Source organism: Acyrthosiphon pisum, chromosome X (assembly GCF_005508785.2).
Source record: "Acyrthosiphon pisum isolate AL4f chromosome X, pea_aphid_22Mar2018_4r6ur, whole genome shotgun sequence".
NCBI classification, from domain to species: domain Eukaryota; kingdom Metazoa; phylum Arthropoda; class Insecta; order Hemiptera; family Aphididae; genus Acyrthosiphon; species Acyrthosiphon pisum.
This window is the reverse complement of record NC_042493.1, coordinates 18,036,655-18,061,041: the sequence shown is the minus strand read 5'-3', so window position 1 is coordinate 18,061,041 and position 24,387 is coordinate 18,036,655. Positions and strand designations below refer to the sequence as shown.

General features: G+C 27.3%; 2 protein-coding genes across 3 annotated transcripts; one reads left to right on the top strand and one right to left on the bottom strand.

Moving 5' to 3' along the window:
* Positions 1-4,955: 4,955 nt before the first annotated feature.
* On the bottom strand, positions 4,956-9,001 carry LOC100568949. The gene is made up of 7 exons (XM_003241395.3): positions 8,753-9,001; positions 8,052-8,346; positions 7,814-7,995; positions 7,604-7,740; positions 7,264-7,478; positions 6,276-6,802; positions 4,956-5,112 (listed from the first exon to the last, which is right to left on the bottom strand). Exons 1-7 carry the CDS (start codon positions 8,884-8,886, stop codon positions 5,067-5,069), a joined length of 1,536 nt encoding a protein of 511 aa, XP_003241443.1. The 5' UTR covers positions 8,887-9,001; the 3' UTR covers positions 4,956-5,066.
* Positions 9,002-14,215: 5,214 nt separating this feature from the next.
* On the top strand, positions 14,216-20,537 carry LOC100570683 (pre-mRNA-processing factor 39-like). Of its 2 annotated transcripts, none has more exons than XM_029491486.1 (6): positions 14,216-14,307; positions 17,951-18,055; positions 18,139-18,227; positions 18,583-18,675; positions 19,230-19,286; positions 19,350-20,537. In XM_029491486.1, exons 3-6 carry the CDS (start codon positions 18,167-18,169, stop codon positions 20,513-20,515), a joined length of 1,377 nt encoding a protein of 458 aa, XP_029347346.1. In that variant the 5' UTR covers positions 14,216-14,307; positions 17,951-18,055; positions 18,139-18,166; the 3' UTR covers positions 20,516-20,537. The 2 variants fall into 2 exon arrangements, with proteins under 2 accessions (XP_029347346.1, XP_016656267.1); XM_016800778.2 differs by having other exon boundaries at positions 18,126-18,227.
* The last annotated feature ends 3,850 nt before the right edge of the window (positions 20,538-24,387 follow it).

Here is a 24,387-nt window from a genome sequence, read left to right as displayed (position 1 = left end):
CGGGGGGGGGGGGGTTCAAACCCCCCCAAGGACCAAAAAAATAATTGTGATATTATTGATGAATGTATTATTATTAATCATCCGTGTATACACAAATATACGTCATAATAATATGACTATTGAGTATTGACAGTGTTGTAAAAAATACTTTTGAAAAAGTATTAAGATACTCATACTAGTATTCGAATAAGAAAGTATTAAAAATGCTTTTAAAATACTATTATGAAAATGTATTTTACGAATACTTACAAAGTATTTGAATACAAATACAAGTATTTTTTTTAAATGTTATGCTATATAATATATATGTATATTGTACAATATAGGTACCTATTATGTTACTAATTGTAATAGATTTTAACAATTACTATAACATGTCTGTCTGACTATTTAGAGATATGTTTATACACGTTCACATATTTCATTCTGCATTCAGATATATTTCAACTAATATTGATAAAATTTTAATGAAAAAAATAAACTAAAGAGTGGTATTAACTATTAATATGGAACTATTTTAAAATTTTTAGATTTTAAATTTTCTAAAAAAATTTCAATATAGGTAGAAACCATATAAAATTTGATGTGGTATTTTTAAAATTTTAAATATTGTTATTACCTACTTTTACTATACAAAAACTTAATATTGGTTTTCTACGAAAACAATACTATTTTTATTGTTATACATTTTTTGTGAAAAATAATAAACTAAAATTAATAAAACCGACTTTATGGTATTTTAATACAAGTATTTAAATTTTGTTAAAAATACTTTTAAAAAGTATTCAAAATACTTAAAAAATAATATAAAAAAAATTGTATTTAGAATACCATATAAATACTTCAAAAAGTATTTAAATACAAGCATTCAAATACTTGTACTCGAATAATTTACAAGACTGAGTATTGACTATTGAGTATACACTACACTTTACCAACAACGAAATTATGGGTGCCGTATATCAATCAAAATAGACGTTTGATCGTCTGTCAGTTAGTTAAATGCGGACATAAATGTATATTAAGAGACGTGATACCCACATGTGTTACAAGTCTTGCAAGTGCATAACATAACAAATTATAGGTACGCAAAGCAGAACACGTGTAAATTGGTATGTTACGCACTTGTAAGACGGAGACAACACATGCGGGTATTACGTCCTCTTAAATATTGTCATTATTTTCCGGTGGATTTTCCTAAAATTTTATTTCGTAAAAACTTTCTCCTGACAAATTACGAATATCTTAAAAAAAATTTGAACCAAATCGGTCCAGGCGTTGTTGAGTTATGCGCTTACCAACACATTTTGCGATTCATTTTTATATTATAGATTATTACTAACTGTTATTTTTAACAATATAATAATACCACAAGTCAAGAATTTGCTTACGGATACCCCCCCCCCCCCCCGGTATTGAGTTTTTGCAATTTTTTTTTTTTGGACGATATTTAGTACGGAATTTGTACGAATTTGTACGACCTTACTCGAAATTTTCCAAAAATCCCTTACAACCGAAAAAAGCATTTTCCTCATATTCCCAGATAGCATTTTGTAATGATAATATTATAATAGTATAATAATAACGTTATACTAATATTATTCGTTATTATAATGTTATAATAATATTATTAAACAAAAAATTGCTGTCTGGGTTATGCCGTTTCCCCAGCCCTACACCAAACTAAAATTATGGTTTCTCACGAAACATTTTATTTATAAGTAAAGGTGTTAGATTGAATAAGTATCTAATGGGAGTGAAGCGACCAAATTTTTTTTCAGTTTTGGGGCCCCTTCAAATATTTCCCTGTAACATAGATACTACCTATCCACCTCTGATTCTGACTATAGGGAACGGATTTGAATGCAAATTGCATTTTTTTCTGAATATCCGAAAACATTGGATTCCAAGCAATTTATAATTCCTAAGCTATTTATCTAAATTGTAATTTTGTATTGCACTGTTGAGTTGAGTCATTAGTTCATCGTTTAGTATCGCGTATAGCCTCATCGCGTTAACGTTTTCGAGTGATTTTCGTAGATTTTTCATAACAATGTGTTTTTTTATAAGTTTTAAATTCAAAATTGTGTTTTTATTTAATATAAATACATTTTTAAAGTTTTTTAGGGCATTTCCTTAGTGCATTTTTTGATGTTAAAGCATTTTTTTAAGGCATTCTTCTTGTTTTCTAGAGCATTTAAATCCGTTCCCTAGTAATAATCTTTTTATAATATAAACTCAAGAGTTAAAAACAAAATGTTTTAAATATCCCAACCCTGATTGAACTTAAACAAAAATATATAACCTAATTTGATAGATGTTGAAATTGCCTTCCACTGGTTTCTGTTTTTGAAAATAAATTGAGGGGTTTCAATTCAATTTTTCCATTTTTCTAATATTTCAGGATAGCTCTCTTTTTGTTTCTCTAATTTTTAAATGATTTAGTTAATATGTGGTATACAATTGTAAAATAGGTAATTTTTTGAAATATATATATTATCCATCATAATTCCTGACGAAAATTAACCGCCACGTTGACACCGGCCATGAGCGCTGAGTGTCACCTATGTGTTGACATAGGCGTTCAAAGTATTAAATAATGAATGACTGTGTAATAGGTACCTATTATTATTTTTGGAAATATATATAATTTATACATATTTTATATTGATGACTTTCTTTTTTCGTGAACTTATAAATGCGCCCAGGGCAAAGAATCATGTCCCCCCTCCAATAGATCTGGCACTGATGATAATTATTAAATACTTGAATTGGGGCTACTAATAACCTAAATAAAATAATGGTGTGTCTATAAAGTATCTAATAAGTAAAGTATTTTATATCAAAATATGATCACGTTATTTTATATAGGTACATGTATATAGGTACTTGTCTTTCGTCATATGTAGTGAAGAAGTATTCATATAAGTACAAAATTAATATTTAATTATTTATATGATTGATAGTGAATCAATTGTTAATTTTTTTTAAATTTAAGCACCTATTAACAATGTATAAGGAATCTTGTATATATCAATTCAACATTTTACAGTGATAAACTATTTTTATCAACATTAATGGAAAAATCAAGCGACAGTCTAAACGAAGAAAGCCGAACTTTTTGATAACTAAAGTTACCTAACAATTATTATTAACCAAAATGTGGATATTTTTTTATTGTTTTTTTCGTAATTATTTTAGTAGGTAAGTACCTATATAGATGATTTTAATTTTTACCTCCCTATTCATATTTTATCTATTCAAGTTTTGTGAAACTGAAACAAATGTTTTAAAAAATATATAACATTTTAGATTCTTTACAGTGTAAAAATATATTATACTTATACATGTTAAATAATTAAATGATTATAAATAAAACCAGCTAAGTGCGAGTCGGAGTCGTGCACGAAGGATTCCGTACCACCATCTATAAACATGTTAGCCACACTGCTTATATTATATATTTTAGGATTTTTTGTATTTGTTGTTTTAGTGGCAACAGAAATACATAATCTGTGAAAATTTCAACTTTCTAATTTTTGTGGTTCATGAGATACAGCCTGGTGACAGACGGACGGACGGATGGACGGACAGTTAGTAATATGGTCCCATTTTACCGTACGGAACCCTAAAAATAACATACATTTTATGTTTTGAACTGTTGTCAAACTGATACAACTGTCTTATAAAAAAATATCGTATTACATTTTACGTTCTTCACAATGTTTATCTTTTTCCGCAGGGTAGGAATTTTTACATCTGCTTCGTAGGAATAAATAAATACAATCTTTCGCCTGTTACTCTCGTATAGGGTTTTAATATTCCCCGTATTGAAGTGTCGACGGGTGGTTAGACATAATAATATCACTTAATAATAATATCAGACATAAGATAGTACCTACACAGACATAAAAATAATAGGTCGTAGATGGTCATAAATAATATTATATTGGTACCTAAGTACTTATTCAAAATTCAAATTTATATCTAAGTTCTGATACAACTATTTGATAGGTGGTAACATTATTTTAACCAAAGTTAACCATTTGTTAGTGCACTGTGCTCTAACAACTATTACCATCGAACACAGTAGGTATCTAATACACACATATACCTAAATAACCATAACATTAAATAATATTTGTTATTTTTTAGAACTTAAAAATGTTTTGATAGTAAAACTTAAAAGTAATGATTGGTACAACTGTACAAACAGTAAATAGAAGTCATTACTTACTAAATACTGTAGATATATTCCCATTCCCATACCCATTCACAATTGTTGTGCTTTTATGTTAACTTAATTCAAATTTCAACAAATCCATTTGAAATTTGAACATACCAGTTATTTTATTTTTGTTCAATATAATATGACATTTTCTACGTTATTTCAAAAGTGTTTGTATCATACAATATGGGATTTTAAACTTACCACGATAATAATATAGTAAGTACCTACGGTGTTGAGTATTGACTCAGCGTTGGGTGTTGACGCATTGTTCATCTACCACAATATTTGTGCGTTGTTTTAATCTTTAATTTGGACACATAAACACATTGTTATTAGTTATTATGAATATGTATATAATCATGTAGGTATAAAAGATGAATCATGATATTACCTCAGCTTTTAGTTTTTGCATATTATATCTTTAAATATATTTTTTTAATGCATTAATATATTTTTTAATCGGGTGTTGTAGCTATTGATCTCAAAGTAAATAAACCAATACCATTTTGTCCAATAATGAATTTTTTCTCTGCCCGTGATTATATTAACATTTACGCATACATATTATAATTTGATTATTATAATAATCTAACTTTATATATAATTTTAGCTGCCGATGTATACCTACCTAATATTGTTTGGTATTAATAATATGTGTACCTACCACCTACCTACCTATATAAATATAAGATTAGGTATCTAAGGCATTTCTATTTCTATAGGATTTCAATTTTGACTTATTATTTGCCATATTATATTTCATGTATTTTAGCTGCGCATTCATTTGCAAGAATTATTTGCTCATAACAATATATTTGTCCTTGTATTATCACCTCTACTCGTTAAGCATCGATCTTATCCGTACGACTCCAGCTTGATTCCTAAATTAATAATCGATTATAAGTTGTTTACTTATCATGTTTATCGGGTATATGAGGCTGCGGTCAGTCTTAGCAATTTAATTTAATCCCGAAAACAGCTGATAATTAGACAAATAAGTAATAAGTTCCTCTTAGCACGTGCACATAATATCTTTAAATATCACAATTTTTATTTATCAATAATAATTTTTACATAATATTTATAAAATTGCAAATACTTTAAATAATCCAAATATATTTAAATTGCGATTTGTGATACTTAAATAAGTATATTCTTGTACTCTCAATTCACAATCAAGTTATTATTATAACTAATATCGTAGTAGATATAAAATAATAATAATATTAATATTAGGTGTATTAGGTATTATGTATATCAAATTATAACAGTGTATTATGTATCAGTCAGGGGTGGAATGGGTAGGGCTACTATCCCGTAATCTGGCATTTACCCTGGTCAGGCGGAAATCAAGGGAAGGTAGGAGGTCCAGACTCTTCATACATTTCTTTCAAAATAAATAAGGTTTTAGCTATAATTATTGATAACTGACTACCCCACATAATTTATAATTTGAATAGTATATTAACTTATAACTTAATTTGTAAGTATAATAATTTAAGATGACAATTTAAATAAAGATAGCGATGAATGTTTTATTATTTCCAAATCATTGTAGAAATCAATTTCTTCCAAAACTTGTTTTCCTGCTAAGATGAGGATAAAACCTTCCAGACGTTCTTGGTTTAATAAGCAACGTAATCGATTTTTATTTTAAGGGTAGATAGGGTTTTAAGGGTAGGTAATAAAAGCACGCTTCCTGTTTGCTTGGCTAACTTATAAAATATGTACCTTAATATATGGTATAATACTATAATATATAATTCAATTATTATAAAATGTTCTATAATGATAGAGAGTGGCTTGGTAGTTAAGTGAAACCCAGCTTGAGTCTCCGCCTATATATTTGCATTGTCCTATCACGCTCATCGCCATATAAGTGAATGATGATGCAAATTATATTTTATATATTTATATATATGACTAATACGAAATATTTTAGATATTTGTTAAGACTACCACCGCCTCATGACCCAAACAAGAAAGCGGCTCACTGTCCTCTAGGACAGTAAACCACTGGAAGGCCAGTCAGGTATATAATTACTCTTGGCACATGGTTAACGTCTGTGCATTATTGAGTCCATTATCATGCATATCCTGAATTGAATAAGTGTCTTGCATTTTGAGAATTTGATGCATTTTTACTTCTATGCCATTGTAATCTTTAATTATTAAATTTTGTTTCGATTCTCCGTCAGATGTCATCGGATCCTCGGTTTGGCCAGTTATACAACTTGTTTCAATGCAGTTTATTTTATAGAGAAGTTCATATGATTTATTTTCTATTTCTGTCATATAGTCCATGATATTTTCTTCATTTAATGGATCATTTATTTTAATTTTTAAAGGTCGACATATATGCGTGTAGATCTTATCGCATAAATCATCGTACACGGCTTTCATGTTATCTGTCAATTCTTGTGTTGAATTTAGAATTCGACTATTTGTTTGGACTATTTGAAAATAATGTTTTAATGTGCATTCGTTATGATTGATTCTGTTATTATTTAATATTTTCCAATCAATTGCAATATTTTGATCGCGGTTTATAGAATTCTCCAATTCCAAACACTGTTTATTAAAAAAATTAATCAATACAATAATATATTTTTTAGTTATAATTTATAAGTATAAATATAACAGGTACTTATTGAAAATTAATTTTGTACCTTCAACAAAAATAGTTATTTTTTCACTTTTATTAAGCAAGATTTAATTTAAATAAATAAAAATTTAAAATATCTGAAAATCCAGATTTATGTCATATTCTCGTGGAGATTTATTAGAAATATATTGATGAAAATATAATTAAAGATAGGTAATGTGTGTATATATATATATATATATATATACCTAGGTACATTAATTTATCTATAAGTTGTAGGTAGTAGGTAGCTGGTAGATACATTAATTAATTCACTATTATTAATTAAGATCAACCAAGATAATAACAAAATATCATCAAAAGAATTTCAGTGACATCTAATTTCATTAAATCCAAGAAATCATAATTATGTAATAACTTGGCTTACTTGTTGTTCAAGGAACATTAAATGACGAAATAAACTCTCTTTATTAGAATTTATTTTTAATACATTGTCTAATATCATTTTTAAATCAGTATCTCCACTGATATGAACTAAGTGTTTCATTAATGTTATGAGTTCTTCGTTATCATTTTGTATTTTGTTTTGTTCTAAATCATCTTTACTGCTGTGAATAATATTTCTATTAAGACGTTCACTATCTAAATAAAATATTTAAAAGAATGTCAAAATAAAAATATTTATATTTTATGTTAGTTATACAATAATCAATCGTAGACAGCAATTTATAAATTTATTTTAATAACAATGATTTTGAAGTGCTTACTTTTTTTTTGAAGAAATTCACTACGTTCGAGGTCACTTTTAAGTTTATAAACTGACATATACATTCTCCTCTCTCGTTGTTTTTTTTCCAACATACTGGTTTCTTGAAAGGATACTAAATTGCTATGCGCTTGCTCTCTAAAATGAATTTTATTAATATAAAACCATGGAGCTAAGATAGTTAAGTATATTACAGTAGTACAGTACGAACCTATCTTTGTTAGATTTTAATGCATTATCACCTATACGTTTTAAAAGTTTAGCTGCCTTATTCAGTTGGCACATTATTGAATCATATTTCTCTTTTTTCCCCCCTAATTCTCGAAGTAATCCATCCAATGTATGCCTTAACTCGTTTTGTTCCTTAACCTTGCTGTTGTATACATGGGTATGCTAAATCAATATTATACGTCGGTTGATTTGATTCGATTAGTTTTGTTGTCACTTACTTTAAATAATAAATTGTTCAGGTCACAATGAATTTTCAGTTTTTTGTAAGTTTTAGATTTATATATTTTTGAATTTTTATTTTTCCCTTTTTGGCTTAGACGAATTTCTTCATTCAAAGCGGCTAAATATTTATTGTATTGTTGAAGTTTTTCAGATGCTTGTATTTTTTTAGTGCATAGTTTATTAATTTCTTTTCGATTCCTTATATCTTGTTTTTTTTTAGACTCTGTCGATCCAATGTTTAAGTTTGTCAAAAGTTTATCCCGCTCATTTTCTATTTGTAAAGTGGCTAGCCTATAAATAAAAAGAATCTGGTTTAGATGACTTAAGATGATATATCTCACTATATATAAACAAAAAATCGTAATTAGAATGGGATGGTCACACGTGTTGTAAACATAATTCAATGACACAAAGAGTGCTCCAATGAAAACCAAGGAGCAAAAATGACGCTGGGCAGACTAAGGTTACGTTGGGAGAATGGTATAAGAAAAGATTTCCTAAATGCCAGAGGAGAATATGCTGGAGACTAGGACTAGAAGGAGATAGTGGAGAATAAATAAGAATGGAAGATGATTTGTAATATTGCAAGATGGTCTTAAAGCCTTAAAAAAAAATTACAAATTATAAACATATTCTATAACAGTATTACGCATATATTATAACAATAAATGGTTATAAGAATAAATATATTTTTTACTTATTGTTGTTACGGTATTTCATGGGCACTACATTTTTGCGTAATTCTTGTCGCTTGGCAAGGAAAGTATACTTCAATAAGTTGGCTTGAATTATTTCACTAGTGTTATCTTTTTTGAAGAAATTTGTAGGCATAACTGATTTTGAAATATAATGGTTTATATTATGTTAAACAGGTTAAATGAGTTAAATATTTACTGAATAAAAATATTTATTAATATTGAAATTATATTAAGATATTTATTATAAAAAAAAATTAATCATACATCTTAGTTTATGGGCATCACTCCGATATAGCTATTTTGAATGTTGCTTAGTTAATACAATTTCAAGCCAGTTAATAAAATAATTTTATTTTTTATATTTTATTATTAATTTATTGAATATTTAAATTATAATACATTTTACTAGCTGAACCCGTGCACTTCGTTGCCCGTAAAAAATAGCAAATCTTAAAAAAATTATGATTTTTCAACTTTTTTTGGGTATAAGTTGCTGCAATAAGTGCAACTTGGTTTCCATTGGTTATTTTATTTTATTTTATAACCAATAATAAATAAATACTAATTTATGCTGTAAACTGTAACCAATGGCAACTATTAATGAATAAAAATAAAATTTACAATTGCCATCGTGAATTTCAATATCCCTGTTTGAGCACCTCTTTAAAATGCGAATTTCAGGAAATACTTTCTCACTCGTTTATGAACGTAAGAACTAAGAATGTTGATTTATAGTTTTATTTTAATGCATATAGTGGTGGGGCCAAGTACAGTACCTACTACAGTGTCAACCAGGGACGGATTGGGCCATAGGGAAATCGGGAAATGTAAACCCGTAACTACGCCACTGCATCCTAGTATAATAATTATAGATTTATTTTTAGAGTAATGATAGCAATATAAGCAAGTATTTGTTTTGAGGTTTTAAGCTGACTAAATTCACTCAAAATCAATAATTTAGTACAAGGATTTATCACACTCACGTATCATATGTGTTACTTTTAAATGGTATCAAATACGATTGAATAATATATAGTAATTGTATTTTCGTTATTTTTTTATATCGATACAGTAAAACTGATAATATAAAATATAAAATTAGGTACTAACATTTTATTATGTAACATTTATATGTAGGTAATACTATTGTTATTCCATTATTATTATTTGTATTATTACATTTTATTGTTAAAGGTTGATTTACTAATTACAGTAGACTACCCTTAGAATACTAAAAAAAATTTCTATCTTCAGTATGGTACACTTGTCAGTTGCCCCCAATCTCCTAACAAATAGTGGGCCGGTAAAAAAGTATTTTCCCGGGCTGGTCCGAAATTCCAATCCGTCCCTGGTGTCAATCAAGGTTCTACTTTATTGATAAAAATTAAATATTCAAAGATTACATACAATAGTTTCAATTTTTCAAGTTTGTGGTATAAATAACTGAATAATCTAGAAACATGTAATTTTATAAATTACCTAAAATTATCAAATCGATGGTAACATTTTCTTTATAAACAAAAAAAATAGCATTTACTAATCTTAAATTATACAACAACTAATTAAAATTAATGTTGTAAGATAAAGTTTTAACTACCTATCTAGATGTGTATTATTCATAAATAATTTTTAAATTCCCTACCTAAATGAATGAAAACACGTCACTAACAATACTTGATCACTAAGTGGATAGTGAAACGAAAAATTTAAAAAGGAAAATCATTTGTCTCTCCCCCTTCCAGACAAATTCCCTTTGGTGCATCTTATTTTGTCGAGAGTGACATTGGTCAGGAGTACTCTTGTTCTCCGATAGATACCTAATTTGTATGTATCTAGTTACTACTTATTAGTTATTAGCCACTAAGATATTACTCGCTTTGGATGCAAATTCACTTTATAAAGTGTAACTTACTTAATTGTTTCGTATGGGCTTCGTAGATTTATTTTTTTGGTGGGGGGTCATCATATAAAAAAATACTTTGATTTGATACGGAGCTCGCGTGTTAACATGTATAAATAACGATAAATAATGTCTTAATTGAAATTATAGACCACGGATTTATAATATACAAATATAATTATAAGATTTGTACATATTTATGTAAGCAAAATTATGAAAATAAAATCCTGTAAAAATATTTAATCTTATAAGTAAAAGTTATAAATAATAATTAATGATTGATTATTTTGAAGAAAAAAATTTAACTGACATGATTAAAATTATTTAAATAAAATACCCACAGTTATATTGTTGTTGTAATTTCGTGGTCTTGCTTCGATTTATTTTTCATCCCTGATCAGATTGGCAACTGCGCACACAGCGCCTGCGGCCGGCTGGGGGTTGCCATGAGACGCGCATCCTGTATCGGCAAAAAGCTGGCAGTGGCCAAAAAATGTAGTGAATTCCTATTCCGCTCGAAACACTAAAAGTCCTTATTTTATTACGACGTTTGTATAAATATATCCCTTCGCCTCGAAAACGAAACGTTTAAGTTTAGACGCAAATCCCTGTAGTAACGATCAAACTGTTTTTCCAAACTGACAATCAAAAAACAAATAGAAAAAAACAAATTCATAGTTCTTAAGTCTTGAACATAATATAATATATAATATATATATATTTTATTTAATAAAATAATATTCACTTACAAATTATTTTCTTAGTACCTGAATTAGATGAGTAAATACAATATATTAACAATGATATACTATGAGAAGGGAGATTGTATTATACATAAAATCCGCAGTAATATAAAATATAAATCATTTGTTTTAAATGTTGTTTTTAAATATTACTTGAAGTATATTTATTTTGGTTTTCTCTTTAAATGGAAATAATATCCTATTAAATATCAATACTAAAAATGTTCAACTCGTGACAAGTAGGTAATATACGGGGTAATTTTTTTTATCATGACTCGCCGATTATATCTACGATATTTGAACAATATTTTTTTGTTACCTAATTAAATTATCATTTAAGAGAACGCTACACCCACATGCGTTGTCTCCGTCTTACAAATGCTCAACAAAAACTGTTTTTCGCAGGACAACTATGCTTCCTCTGTATTTATAGTAGAATCACTAAAATTCCACAACACATAGGGAAGAACTTTAGCTGTGTCGTAGCGTTTTTATTATTTGGATAACATTAATATTATTAAAGTTATTAGTTTGAGAACATTTAGAGTTTTTTTTTATTTTTTTTCGTTGAATTATTAAAAACTATTGGTAAGTGCTATAAAAAAAACAAAAACGCTACGACTCAGATTAAGTTCTTCCTCATGTGTAGTGGAATTTTGGTAATTCTACTATAAATCAAGAGGGAGCATAGTTGTCCCGCGAAAAACAGTTTTTGGTATGTTGTGCATTTGTAAGACGGTGACAACGTATGCGAGTGTATCTTATTGTCCTCTTAAGGATCTTATTTACAATGTTCTTAAAATAATTGTACTATTATTCAATATAGATTATAGGTAGGTACCAACGTACCAAATATGTTAATATATTATATACCAATACCATTACACCACTTAATTTATTCCTTATAGAAAAAAATAAGTATCTACATATTATATTATTATCATACAATTCAACAATTATATTAAGAGTATGGAGTAAATATACATTGTCTTCTTATTATACAAACATACAAGATATCTAGTAGATACAAATGAAAATGTACGTACAGCAGAATCAATTTTGTGTTATTCGATTTAGTATGAGAGTGAATTTAACTATTATAAAACTTAAACCTAAGAACATTATCTATATTATTTATACTTACGTTTGACAATTTATCAAGGATATTATGAGCATTTTAAAATTATTATACTTTCGTTAAGTAGGTACTCATATTTTTCTTCAAAATTAAAATCTAAAGCACAAACACATCTAATATTCTTACCTTTAGGTTCGATAATAGGAAAATTTACTCTAATAATATTATGGGTAACAACACAAAATTGGTTCTTAGTCCAGTCAATAGGGGGTTTTGCCTTGCAAAAAATACTTAAGTTTTGAAACTTGGCGAAAAGTTTCGTCTTGGGGCCCTGATTGACCAAAAAAATGCGCCATCCCTCAGAGGTCCGCAACCGTCCGCCATTTTAGATTTTAGGTGAAATTTTTCATTTTTTTACAGTTTTTTTGCAATATCTCTAAAATGATTTTACGCTAAAAATAGCTTTTATAAAAATCAAAGGTCGTACAATTTTTGAAAACAAAAGTTCTATACAATTTTAGCGTAAGAGTAATAGATTAGCGACAAAGTCCAACGACCGTCATAGAACGTAGCGTCCCACGCTATAATGACGTGTATATTAATATATTACATTATATATTATATGTAGGTATATGAAATTTTCACTTGAATGCGATACGTGCCTGCTTGTACCACATGTTAAATGCATACGAGGGTTGAGAACTCTGTTGAGTTGCTATATCTTATATTTAGCAATATTGGGACTACTGGCATCGTCACTCTGTTTCCTGTAGCTGGCCAATGGACTTAGTGTTTTATCGGACCAAATAGTATTGTGAAGGCAAGACACTAAAAATTAAAAAATATAATTTAGATGAGTTTATTACACAAAATATGTATACAAAAATACATTTTTGCTTAATAAAATATAAAATATAAACATCAAACATATTTTATTATAAAGTTGCAAGTATGAATATTTGTATACCTATATTATAATTTATTCATTTTGGTAATTACATGTTATTAATATGATAATATTATAAATGACTAACAAGTTTTTTTTTGTTTATTTTTTTAATTTAAAACATAAAAGACGTTTTTGACAGACAGCAGTTATACTTGTTGATTTTTATTGTTTTGGTATCTGGTACCTACCTATAGGTAATAATCCTAAAAATTATATATTTTTTAATTTCATATTAACTTTAACTTCAGACCTATTTAAGTCACCTTATTGAATTAGTTTGTATATATTTTATCAAAATTAAAAGCTAAACGCTAGTAGACCAGTAATAATATATTGCATAATATAATATTATAATCGTAACGTGTAGTTAAAAATATTAAACCCTATATTCCTTTATGCAAAATATTTTAATTATAAATTATCAAAAATATATACGACGACAATGTAGTATATCTAACAAAAATAATAAGACCCTTCGTCAAATACATATATGCCACGGTGTGTCAACAGTTGTCGAGCACTTTGCAGTTTTCAAACTACAAATATTCGAGGTCCCGGGCAATTCAATTTATCACCCCATTCGGTCATTCACCCATTGCAGATAATGTCCCTATCCAGTGCGTGGGGTGGTGCTAGGAAGCGTTACGTCTAAGTTTCGTCAATATTTTGTGGGGTGGGCGACGTTGAGCTACACAGTTTCCGGGCCCGCTCATGCGCTATCGCTTCTAATCGATCACGACAACGGCGATCGCCCTGCAGCCTACCCTGCAAACACACCGTATTCTGCTGGCAGTGGTGAGTTGCGATCGTCGTCTCCGTCCTTTTCAAACTGCTGAGGTCTGTCTCCAACGCATAGTTAGTACATACTTCCGTAGTCGTTTGTGGTAAGTCACGTTTTCAAACACATAAAAGGTTTATCGGATCCGTTATCAATTAAATACCAACAATACAATTAATAACTATATTTAAAAATAATAATAATTTAAATCAAATTAGCGAGATATATAAATCAGTCTGCATCATTATTATTATTATTTTTTTTTTTTGTGCTTGACTGCTGTGCTCAGAATTAGCATATTTCATATAGACCCCTGCATATTTGTATTAGCTTTACTTTTATTTATTTCCAATTTACCTTTGCATGCAGAGCGTATTAATTGTGTTCTCAAAACTTACAATGGAGTACGATGAAAAACAGCACAGTCAATTGGTATTTCATGTCCATTTGCTTAATATAATCGATTATTGTTAACTTTCCGGTTTGATATTCTTCCCATTAGTTTAATGTATAGTTTTTCTTTAGTATTTTTACATAATATGTTGATTTTTTGTTTATTGATAGAATTAATTTTTAGTAAGGTTTCTGTTTGAATTTCTTTTAAAATATTAATTGCTTGATAAATATTAGGATGTGGATGATAAATTTGTTAGTTATAATTACTGTGAAATGATTCAGCCCCGTAAGAGGTACGAGGTTCGTCAATTGGTTCTTTTGCCTACAGCACATTTGACATCTTATATAATATAATTATCTATATATATATATACATATAACATATATAACATGGTCTGAAAAATCAGAAATATCGATCGGATAAATAGACATCAACTCTGTAAATCCATGTTGAATTTGATCTGATGGTAATAGCGGTAAACCATAGAAACACTTAAGCCAATCACCAATTTCTGAGTTATTGTTCATGTAATGCTTATGTAAAACAGTATTTTGCTGAATTTTCTTAAACCAATTTTGTGCAAGATGGATACACAGCAAATAATTTGGCATGTTGGAAAACATTTAAGTATTGATTTATGAGCGCCAATTTCAAAAACCGAATAAAATTTAGTAATATTTATTTTGGTATTTACTAAAGTTCTACATAAATGAATAATTTCATACCACATTAATTCGTATTGTTGACTAGTTTTAGTCTTTAGATGATAAGAAACAAAATGCGATGGGTACGTAAAACTTTTGCTTGTACACGTGAAGTGTATATAACTGAAAAAATGTTTTGGGGAGTAAGAAATAGTCCCAACACCAAATACATTTTCAGAATCACATAACAATTTAAGATTAGTTGAGCATGTTATTATTATCATATTGTTTTCTTGATTAACACAACAAAACTGTCCATCATTAAAAGTAATATTTTCTTGAATTATATAAAGCTGTTTATACGCTTCCTCTATGGTATGAGGCAAAGTAGGAAAAAGACGTTTTCTGACACGATATAATAATATACACTGCCTATAATAGATGATAAATTGGACTACATAATTTCGTCTTCAGGTTTCGGGAGTAAAGTTGTACGTATAATTTTACCTGGTTTTAAGTTTAAATCTATATTTGCTTTTCTTTTTACAGCACTTTTTACTTGATTCAATGCTAAAGTTTTCGGAGGATGATTGTGAGATGTATTATTAAATTTAATAATATTATACTTAGGTACTTGGTGACACGTCTTATACACTAGATCCACATTTTTTATTTGCGCACCGAAAACGTACTGTATCATCTTTTAAAACATAGTATGATTTACAAAATGTATAATTTTCAATTTCTATAATTTCATTATTTCTTATAGAATCGAATTTGGCGTCAACTTTCGTATCCATTTTATTATAAATTTATAATTTTTTTTCCTTAATTATCCATATAATTTATTGATAAATTATAATAATTTATTTAAGGCGCATTGACAGGCATCACATAATATAGGTTGTGTGTCGAGTTGTATAAGCGCGTGGTAACTATGGTTACAACTGGTAACCATATTGGTTTAAAAGTTGAGTTATAGTAATTTCTTGGTATACTCGGCTGCAATTTGGTTATTATATTACGTTAGGTAACTGGTAGGTACCTACCTAATAACTAGGTAATGTAAAATCACAATGCGATTTATATAATTATATAAGCACTAGTCTATGAATATATATGTAAACTAGTAAATGAACAGGTGTTTAATTCCTTGGATTTCATAAAAATGTCACCTACTAAGTGAGTGAAAATATTATATTGAATTAACTATGTACTATATTGCCATCGAACCATTTTATTCGTATATTTTGAGAGGCGACTCAATAAATATAACTAAAAATCAAGTCTGTGTTCTCTTAACCTATAACTACCTGATGCGAATTTGAGAACTGCGATAATATCAGTCGTTGATTGTCGTCCGGTCTAAATTATTGGTGTTATGTGAGAGATAAAGATAAGACTCAAACACTAAACTCAAAACTGAATGTACAATGGATATTAAATTTTATTACAAAGCAATACTAATTTAAGTTAAACTCTGTCACTCTTAACGGTCGGTGGTCGTCATTATAGACCTGGTTATCCGTAAAACGACAGAACGTCACCTATGAAACACTCTATCAAAAGTCACGGTCTAAAATTGCGGGACTTGCTTTCTTTCCCTTCCTTATAACCAGGGCTCGTAAGTTCATGCCCTAAAAAATTCCTAAATAAGCATGCATTTATGCACTAAAAATTGACAAAATATGCATTGAAATATGCCTTAAAAAGTTAAAAAGTATGCATTTATATGCACTAAATATCAAAATTATGCACTTAAAAAATGCTTACTTAAAAAAATCATAAACAATTTTTGAAATAACATAAATTATCCATTAATTGTTTTATAGTTATATTTTATTTTTTTATGTCAAAATTAAAAAAATAGATTTTAATTAGATTATAAACGATCGCGTTTTTTGTCGTCAAATGTTGATTCTTTCATAGGTAATATTTCCATAAAAATGCATATTGATATAATAATATGAATAGGAATATCAAAATCATGACGTATAATATGCCCGATAAAATAGAAATATGCTTAAAGATGCCAAATATGCAAAAAACCTCTAAATATGCAAAAACATGCAAAATAAGACTTCACATATTTAACCGTGCAGGTACCTCGAAATGGATTTCTATGTCATCTAGCATTAAATAAAACTTAGCAAGATTTATATGCAAATGCATGAACTTTCGAGCCCTGCTTATAACACTTGGGATATTTCCAGCTATTAAGTAGATCTTTGTTTAACCGCCACCCAATAAACAAATTCTAAAATCTGCAGTTCAACATCGCCTAAAAGCATCGATACACACACAGGTCTGTCATGTGCTACCAGGTTTGCCAAACTTAACGTGCCTAAACAAGTTTCGTATAATGTTGACTTTATGGTCATGAATTACATTTTACGAACGTCAATTGATTATTTTATAAAATGTATAGTGTTTATAGAATTATAGAAATATTGTTATATTTCATAAAAATAAAATGCAAATTTTACTGTGTGTAAAATATTTTAAAATTACGCTATTATAATATAAGCCAACCCTTTTGACAGACAAATAATACGCCTAATATGGCACTCATGACTCGTATTATGTGTTGTATTAATTTTGTCACTTTCAAAAAATGTATATACCTATAATATAATACTTTTACGGTAGTTCTTATTGACTTATTCTATATATTTAATGATAAGTTTATTAATACAAATTCCTTTCAGATTCTTTTTAATTACGACTGATCAAAAAGAAACCATTTATCTGCAAGACACGAGTAACACTACTCATATAAACTCATATAACTGGTAATAAAGAGTCTAGAAAAAGTAAGAATCTCTACTTCAGTTAGTTTTTATTGGTATTCATTTTTATTAAATGGTAAAATGTTTGATATAGTTGTTTGATATAGTTGTTGATGAACTAAAATCGGAGGAAAAATGAATATTGACAGTAAATTTAAGGAAGATGAGGGAACTGACAATAAAGAGTCTGGCAAAAGTAAGAATTCACAATTTAAGTTTGTTTTAATTAATGTTATAGAATTTTTTCACTGGCCCGCTAAGCTTATAAATTATTATTTTCTTTTGGTGTCATTCGTAACATCTAATAATCATTTATACCTATATTATAATAAGTACTAACACTAACTAATAATAGAAAAACTCGTTATAAAATAAAAAAAAAGTATATAAACAATTATTCATTTTTCTAAATAAATCTTATCTATTCTTCAATTTCTCAACCACTCTATTTCTCTAAAAATGTTAGCCCCCGATGCCAAAGTGTATCTCAAATTAATTCTCAAAAGGTTGATGACCCCAGTTATAGATAATAGATAACATTTTAAATATAGTTGATAATAATGAACAAAAGCCCGAAGATCAAGTTACTTCTGCCAAAATAACTACGCAAGAAGATGGAACAGACAATAAAGAGTCTGGCAAAAGTAAGAATACAAAATAACTTTTGTTTTTAGCCATATTAAAAATAATAGTTAAAACAACAATATTTTCTAGATAAAATTATCTGTTAGAAATTCTTAGATTGGATCTTACACTAAACTATAGTTCTTTTTAGTCTACTATTCAGTTATCTTGCTATTTTTTCCCTGGTTGATTGCATGAAACAAAGTAATATGTGTACCCTAAGCAACTTAGTCATTAGTTCTGACTCCATAGTGTTACTCTCTGAAATAAATATTCATATTTACTTCCCTCTCCACTCATTATATTTCCCCTTTCTAATTTCCTAAATCTGCCATCCACTAATCTCGTAACGGTCACCTTACCATAATAATTATTATTTGCCAATAGTCTTCTCGTTTTTTGTATAATTTTTGTTCCTAGTAAATTATATATATAAATAATTGTAGAGCCTATGTTTGTTATCACTTTAGTGATATATTAAAATGTAAGCAAATAATTAAATCTGGAGGAAGTAATAACACCTTTACAAATTTGTTTTTATTGATATTATTGACAAATATGATATTTAATTTAGGTAATGACAAAATTTCAATTAAAAAAGAAGTATTCGAAGATGAAGAACCTGGTGGAAGTAAGAACACTTTGCTAAATTTGTTTTTATTGATATTATTAATAAATAAAATATTTCACTTAGGTAGTCCTAAATATTCATTTGAAGACGAAACGTGTATTAACTACAATACATTTGATTCAGACGAGCGTCGACAGCCAATTAATACTGATGAGAGCCATACAGGTGGAATGAGGTTACGTAACTTTGAAACATTGGAAAATACTGTTAATAGTAGAAAACGTTACCAAAATCAAGATGAGGGTTTGGACGACAATGAACTATATCTTTTGAAGAAAATTAAAACTGAAGATACTAGTGATGATCCATTTCAAGAGATGTGGACAAATAATTTTGACCATAACTCTTTAAATTTCGAAGAATGGGAAAAAATATTAAATTTTGTCGATGAAAAAAATGATATAGTAAATGTAAGAACAGTTTACACTAAATTTTTAGGACTGTATCCACTTTGTTACGGTTATTGGAAGAAATATGCCAATTTTGAAAAAATAAATAATAACATGGATGAGTTTGAAAAAGTCTTAGAAAAAGGTTTAATTGCTATACCTATAAGTGTTGATTTGTGGATTTATTACATGACATATCTGAGAACGAATCGTTCTGATGAAGTAGTCCATATTCGTAATGAGTTCGAAAGAAGTTTGAAATCGTGTGGACTTGATTATCATTCTGATCAGTTATGGCATGATTACATATCATGGGAAGTGGAGAAAACTGAACTATATAATGCAGCTCAATTATACTATCGTCTTATATGTATACCAAATTCAAACTATTTAAACAATTTCTTCGAATTCCAAGAGTTTATATTCACAAAATTACCTGAACAATATTTAGAGCATGAAGAATTTAACAAAAGACGAAATATAATAATTCAATCATTGGAAACAACCCATAATAATATAGAGTCATCGTTTTATGAATCTATACCGCCCGGTGAAGATTTTCACAAGAACACTGAATTTACTGAAGATCGTATAATGTTCTTATTGAGGGTTGGAATTATCAATGAATGGCGTGATAGTCACAATGCAACTGGTATACAATTTGAAAGTAGGAAGATATTTGAGGAAAATATACGAAGGCCTCACTTTCATGTAAATGAGTTGGATTCTAATCAGATAAAAAATTGGGATAACTATATAAAGTTCGAGAGAAGAATCGGAAGAAATCATGAACGTATTGTTTACCTTTATGAAAGGTGTTTGATTAACGTGTGTTTATAACGAAGAATTTTGGTTGAATTATTTGGAATATTTGTCTATTGTAAAAAATATTGATGTTACTGATTTATTATCTGATGTATTTATGAGATCATTATCCTACCACCCAAAGTCACTCCTATTGAATTTAAAATACATTGATTTTTGCGAGACCCAAGGTTTGGAAAATATTGCTGATGAGACGATTAGACAATTAGGGGTCGATTATCCAGATTCAATGGAAGTTTCTATTAAAAATTTTAATTTAGCTAGAAAATATAATAGCCTAAAGACTGTATATGAACATTATTTAAGTTTTCCTCAATCAAAGTCTTTCTCCAGTTACATCGCAGTGAGATATGCACGTTTTGTTTGGAAACACGATCGTCAATTAAACCTTGCGCATCATATTTTAAGCAATGCAGTAAAAAATAACGATATCAGTGTAAACGACAGCCTTGAGATTTATACAACATTAGTTGAACTGGAAATGGAATTAAGTTCCAAAGATCTTGTATTAAATATAATTGATAATTTAATACTTCAGTGTCATTTATATAAAGAAAAACTTGTGTTTTCAAAAAAAAAAATAGAATACGCCGAAGATTATATTCAAGATTATGAATTATTGCGTTTGGCAAAAATGGAACACAAACATTTAAAAAGTGAATGTTTTAGAGAAAGAAGACAGTTAACGAATAATGCAATGTAGACATTAAAGAAAATCACCCACCTATATGTCTTATAGGATATGCAAAGCACTTCTGGCAAATAAACTGATTTATAAATGAATATAATTTTTATAATTATCTTGCAGTAAGTAAGTTGAAAAATATTCTTTATGATTTTCTTAAAATTGTCTTATTATAATTACCTTTATTTAATAGCTATTTGGAGTTTGTTATCATTAACTATATGACTATATTATACAAAGTGTATTAATACATAAGTAATACATTAAATTAATAATTTAATATAATATAACTTTTTTAACTTTATACAAATAATATAAGTACAATACCTAGTTCAATCAATGGCAGCGTACCACCATATACAGTAGCCAGTAGGTATGAATACATGTTTCTCGGATGCTCTAAATAAAGACACCTAGGTAATTCCGTTCAAGGTTGTTATTATAACTTATAAAGACATATTTATTATATATTTTAAAAATTTTCCCAAAGCACAATTTTTTTTTCTTAAAATCTGATAAAATATCTACTAATTTTTCTGATTATAATAACGAAAAGCTCTGAAGTATTGCGCTTATCGTGCTTTACAGTAAAAAATAAATATTTTTCAAATAAAATAACTATTAAATTAACAGTTCAAACATAAAACATAATGAATACATGATAAGTAACTAATTAGCTTTTTCTCATTTCTTTTAGAGTAAATAAAAAATATTTTCAAAATTTTGGTTTAAACCTTAATATTTTAAAGTCGTATACCTAATTATTTTTTATTCTACTGTTGTAACAATAGCTTGGCTACAATATGTGAATATATCCCCAATCCTCATATGATTAGTAGTAACCATAGGCGTGTTTACGGGTATGGCCAATCTTATCACATTTTTGTTTATCTGTGTTAAGAATCAAATATGATTACTATTTTATGAATCTGAGTATTTAATAAGCCAACCTATGCAGTAGGTTCGGAAAATTGTTATTGTACTATAATGTAATATCAACAAAATAAAGGATCAACAATTTTTATTTTAGTTTCTGAGCGGAGCGATGAATGTATTGATTTTACAATATGTTTTTTTAATTGTTTTTTGTGTCTGTGTACACGAAAAGTAGTCTAAATAATCCTTCGACTTCAGTATCTTGTTCGATGGGAAAGTGAATCTAGTTGGTGCATTTGGAGGTCAACATTTAAAATTCCCAGTAATTTTTAAAATCGCCGAGAAAAACAAAAAAAAATTTAAGGAAAATCAGGAATTTTTACGCAAATTTGGTTTTTGATGTAACTCTAAAAAAAATTACCGTAGATACATGCAATTTTTATTGGTTGTTTATATTAGCATTTTCTATACACGATAACATTATTAAATATTAAATAATAATAAAATAAAATATTTGTTTAATTTTAATTTTTTAAATATTGTATTTATATTATTTTACTTACCTATCAAAAAAAAGAGTGCTTACTGTTCGAGATTGTTGTATATTTAAATTTAATTACAAAATATTATAATGTTTATTATCAATTTAAAATATGTCTGTTATATTATGTTAAGTATAGTAAATTGTTGTATCACACATAATAATTACAGATATATTGATTTATCTAACATATTTTTCAAGACAGAATAACTGTAATATTAGTTTTAAGATTAAAATTATGTGAATTTTGATTTTTAGTTCCTTAATAAGGTCTTATCAAAATGATATATAATAGTATTTACTATTTTATTTTTTTTTAAGAAAAAATGTTTATTATTCATTTTAAATTTTCAGTTTGATTATTACTATGACGTTATAAACAAGGTATTATTAACATAAAATAAAATAATAATATAATGATTGTGGTAAATATGTTGCGTCCTATAAAAAAAGTACACATGAATAATAGCCAATAGGTATCCCTTCCTACGTTGCTCAATGCTCATATTATCATTACAAAGTGAGGTGATTTCCCTGGTACCACAAAATCAAAAAACTCTCATTCAAAATCCACATTTTTCCTGCACAGTTAATTATACCTTATTTTGTACCAATTTCTACCACTTATTTCTTAATTCATACCAAAAGATTTCCGGGGAAAAACCAATTTTTCCCTACAAGTGCCAGGAAAACGTTTCCACGGCATCCGAAATCTCACCAAATCAGTTTTTCTATATTTTTTTTTAGATTTTGTTTATCCAACGATGATAATTTTTTATTATTTTTAGATTTTTTCATTAATTTTTAGTTTTTTATTAATATTAGATTTTTACTAAATATAAATTTTTTATTCATCTGATTTTTTATCATATTTGGGTTTTTTATATTTAATGTTTTTTTCCTACTAGGGTTTTTTATTTACCTAAGTGACCATTTTTTGTTGAAATTCATTTTTAATGAATTTAAATTACTTTTGATTAAATATAATTACTTTTAATTAAATATAATTGTTCATTCAACCTGGGGTTTTATTTATTAATTTTCGAATTTTTATTAATTTTCAATTTTTATTCGACCAATTTGTATATTGTATTTTAGTTTCTAATAAATATAAGTATAACAAATCAATAAGAGGACATAAAAATTATATTTAATAAAAAATTTAATTTCAATAAAAAATTTATTTTTAATTTTAAAAAAAAATCCTAATATCACAAAAATCTAAAAAGGATTAAAAAACCTAGGTTTAATGAAAAATTATGTTTAGTAATTTCAATAAAAAAAGGTTAGTTAAATTAAAACCATTGTAAAAAAAATAAAAATCTAAAAAAACATAAATAGGATAATCAGTTGAATAAAAAATCTAATATTAAAAAATAGAATAGTTTTTTTATTGAAATTAGATTTTTTATTAAATATTATTTTTCAGTCAACTGATTTTTTTGTATTAATATTCGATTTTTAACAAATATCAATTTTTTATTCTACTGGTTTTTTATCCTATTTATCCTATTTAGATTTTTTGGATTTTATTTTTTTTTTAGAAGGGTTTTTTTAATTTAAGATACCTTTTTTATTGAAATTATTTTTTTATTAAATATAATTTTTTCATTCAACTTGGGTTTTCTTAATTAATTTTCTATTTTTAGATTCTGAGTGGAACGATGAATGTATTGATTTTACAATGATGTATGTTTTTTTATTTTTTTTTTTATTTTTTTTTTAATTTTTTATTTTATTTTATTTTTTTTGTGTGTGTACACGATAAGTAGTCGAAATAATGCT

What these genes read in the sequence shown, in the direction of transcription:
- LOC100568949 (XM_003241395.3), bottom strand. Translation starts at nt 8,886, where the DNA reads ATGCCTACAAATTTCTTCAAAAAAGATAACACTAGTGAAATAATTCAA. An exon ending in TTAAAATCTAACAAAGATAG is followed by an intron (nt 7,741 to 7,813) that starts GTTCGTACTGTA and finishes AATTCATTTTAG; the next exon opens with AGAGCAAGCGCATAGCAATT. An exon ending in ACGTTAACCATGTGCCAAGA is followed by an intron (nt 5,113 to 6,275) that starts GTAATTATATAC and finishes TTATTAATTTAG; the next exon opens with GAATCAAGCTGGAGTCGTAC.
- LOC100570683 (XM_029491486.1), top strand. Translation starts at nt 18,167, where the DNA reads ATGAATATTGACAGTAAATTTAAGGAAGATGAGGGAACTGACAATAAA. An exon ending in CAATAAAGAGTCTGGCAAAA is followed by an intron (nt 18,228 to 18,582) that starts GTAAGAATTCAC and finishes TTTTAAATATAG; the next exon opens with TTGATAATAATGAACAAAAG. An exon ending in AGATGAAGAACCTGGTGGAA is followed by an intron (nt 19,287 to 19,349) that starts GTAAGAACACTT and finishes TATTTCACTTAG; the next exon opens with GTAGTCCTAAATATTCATTT.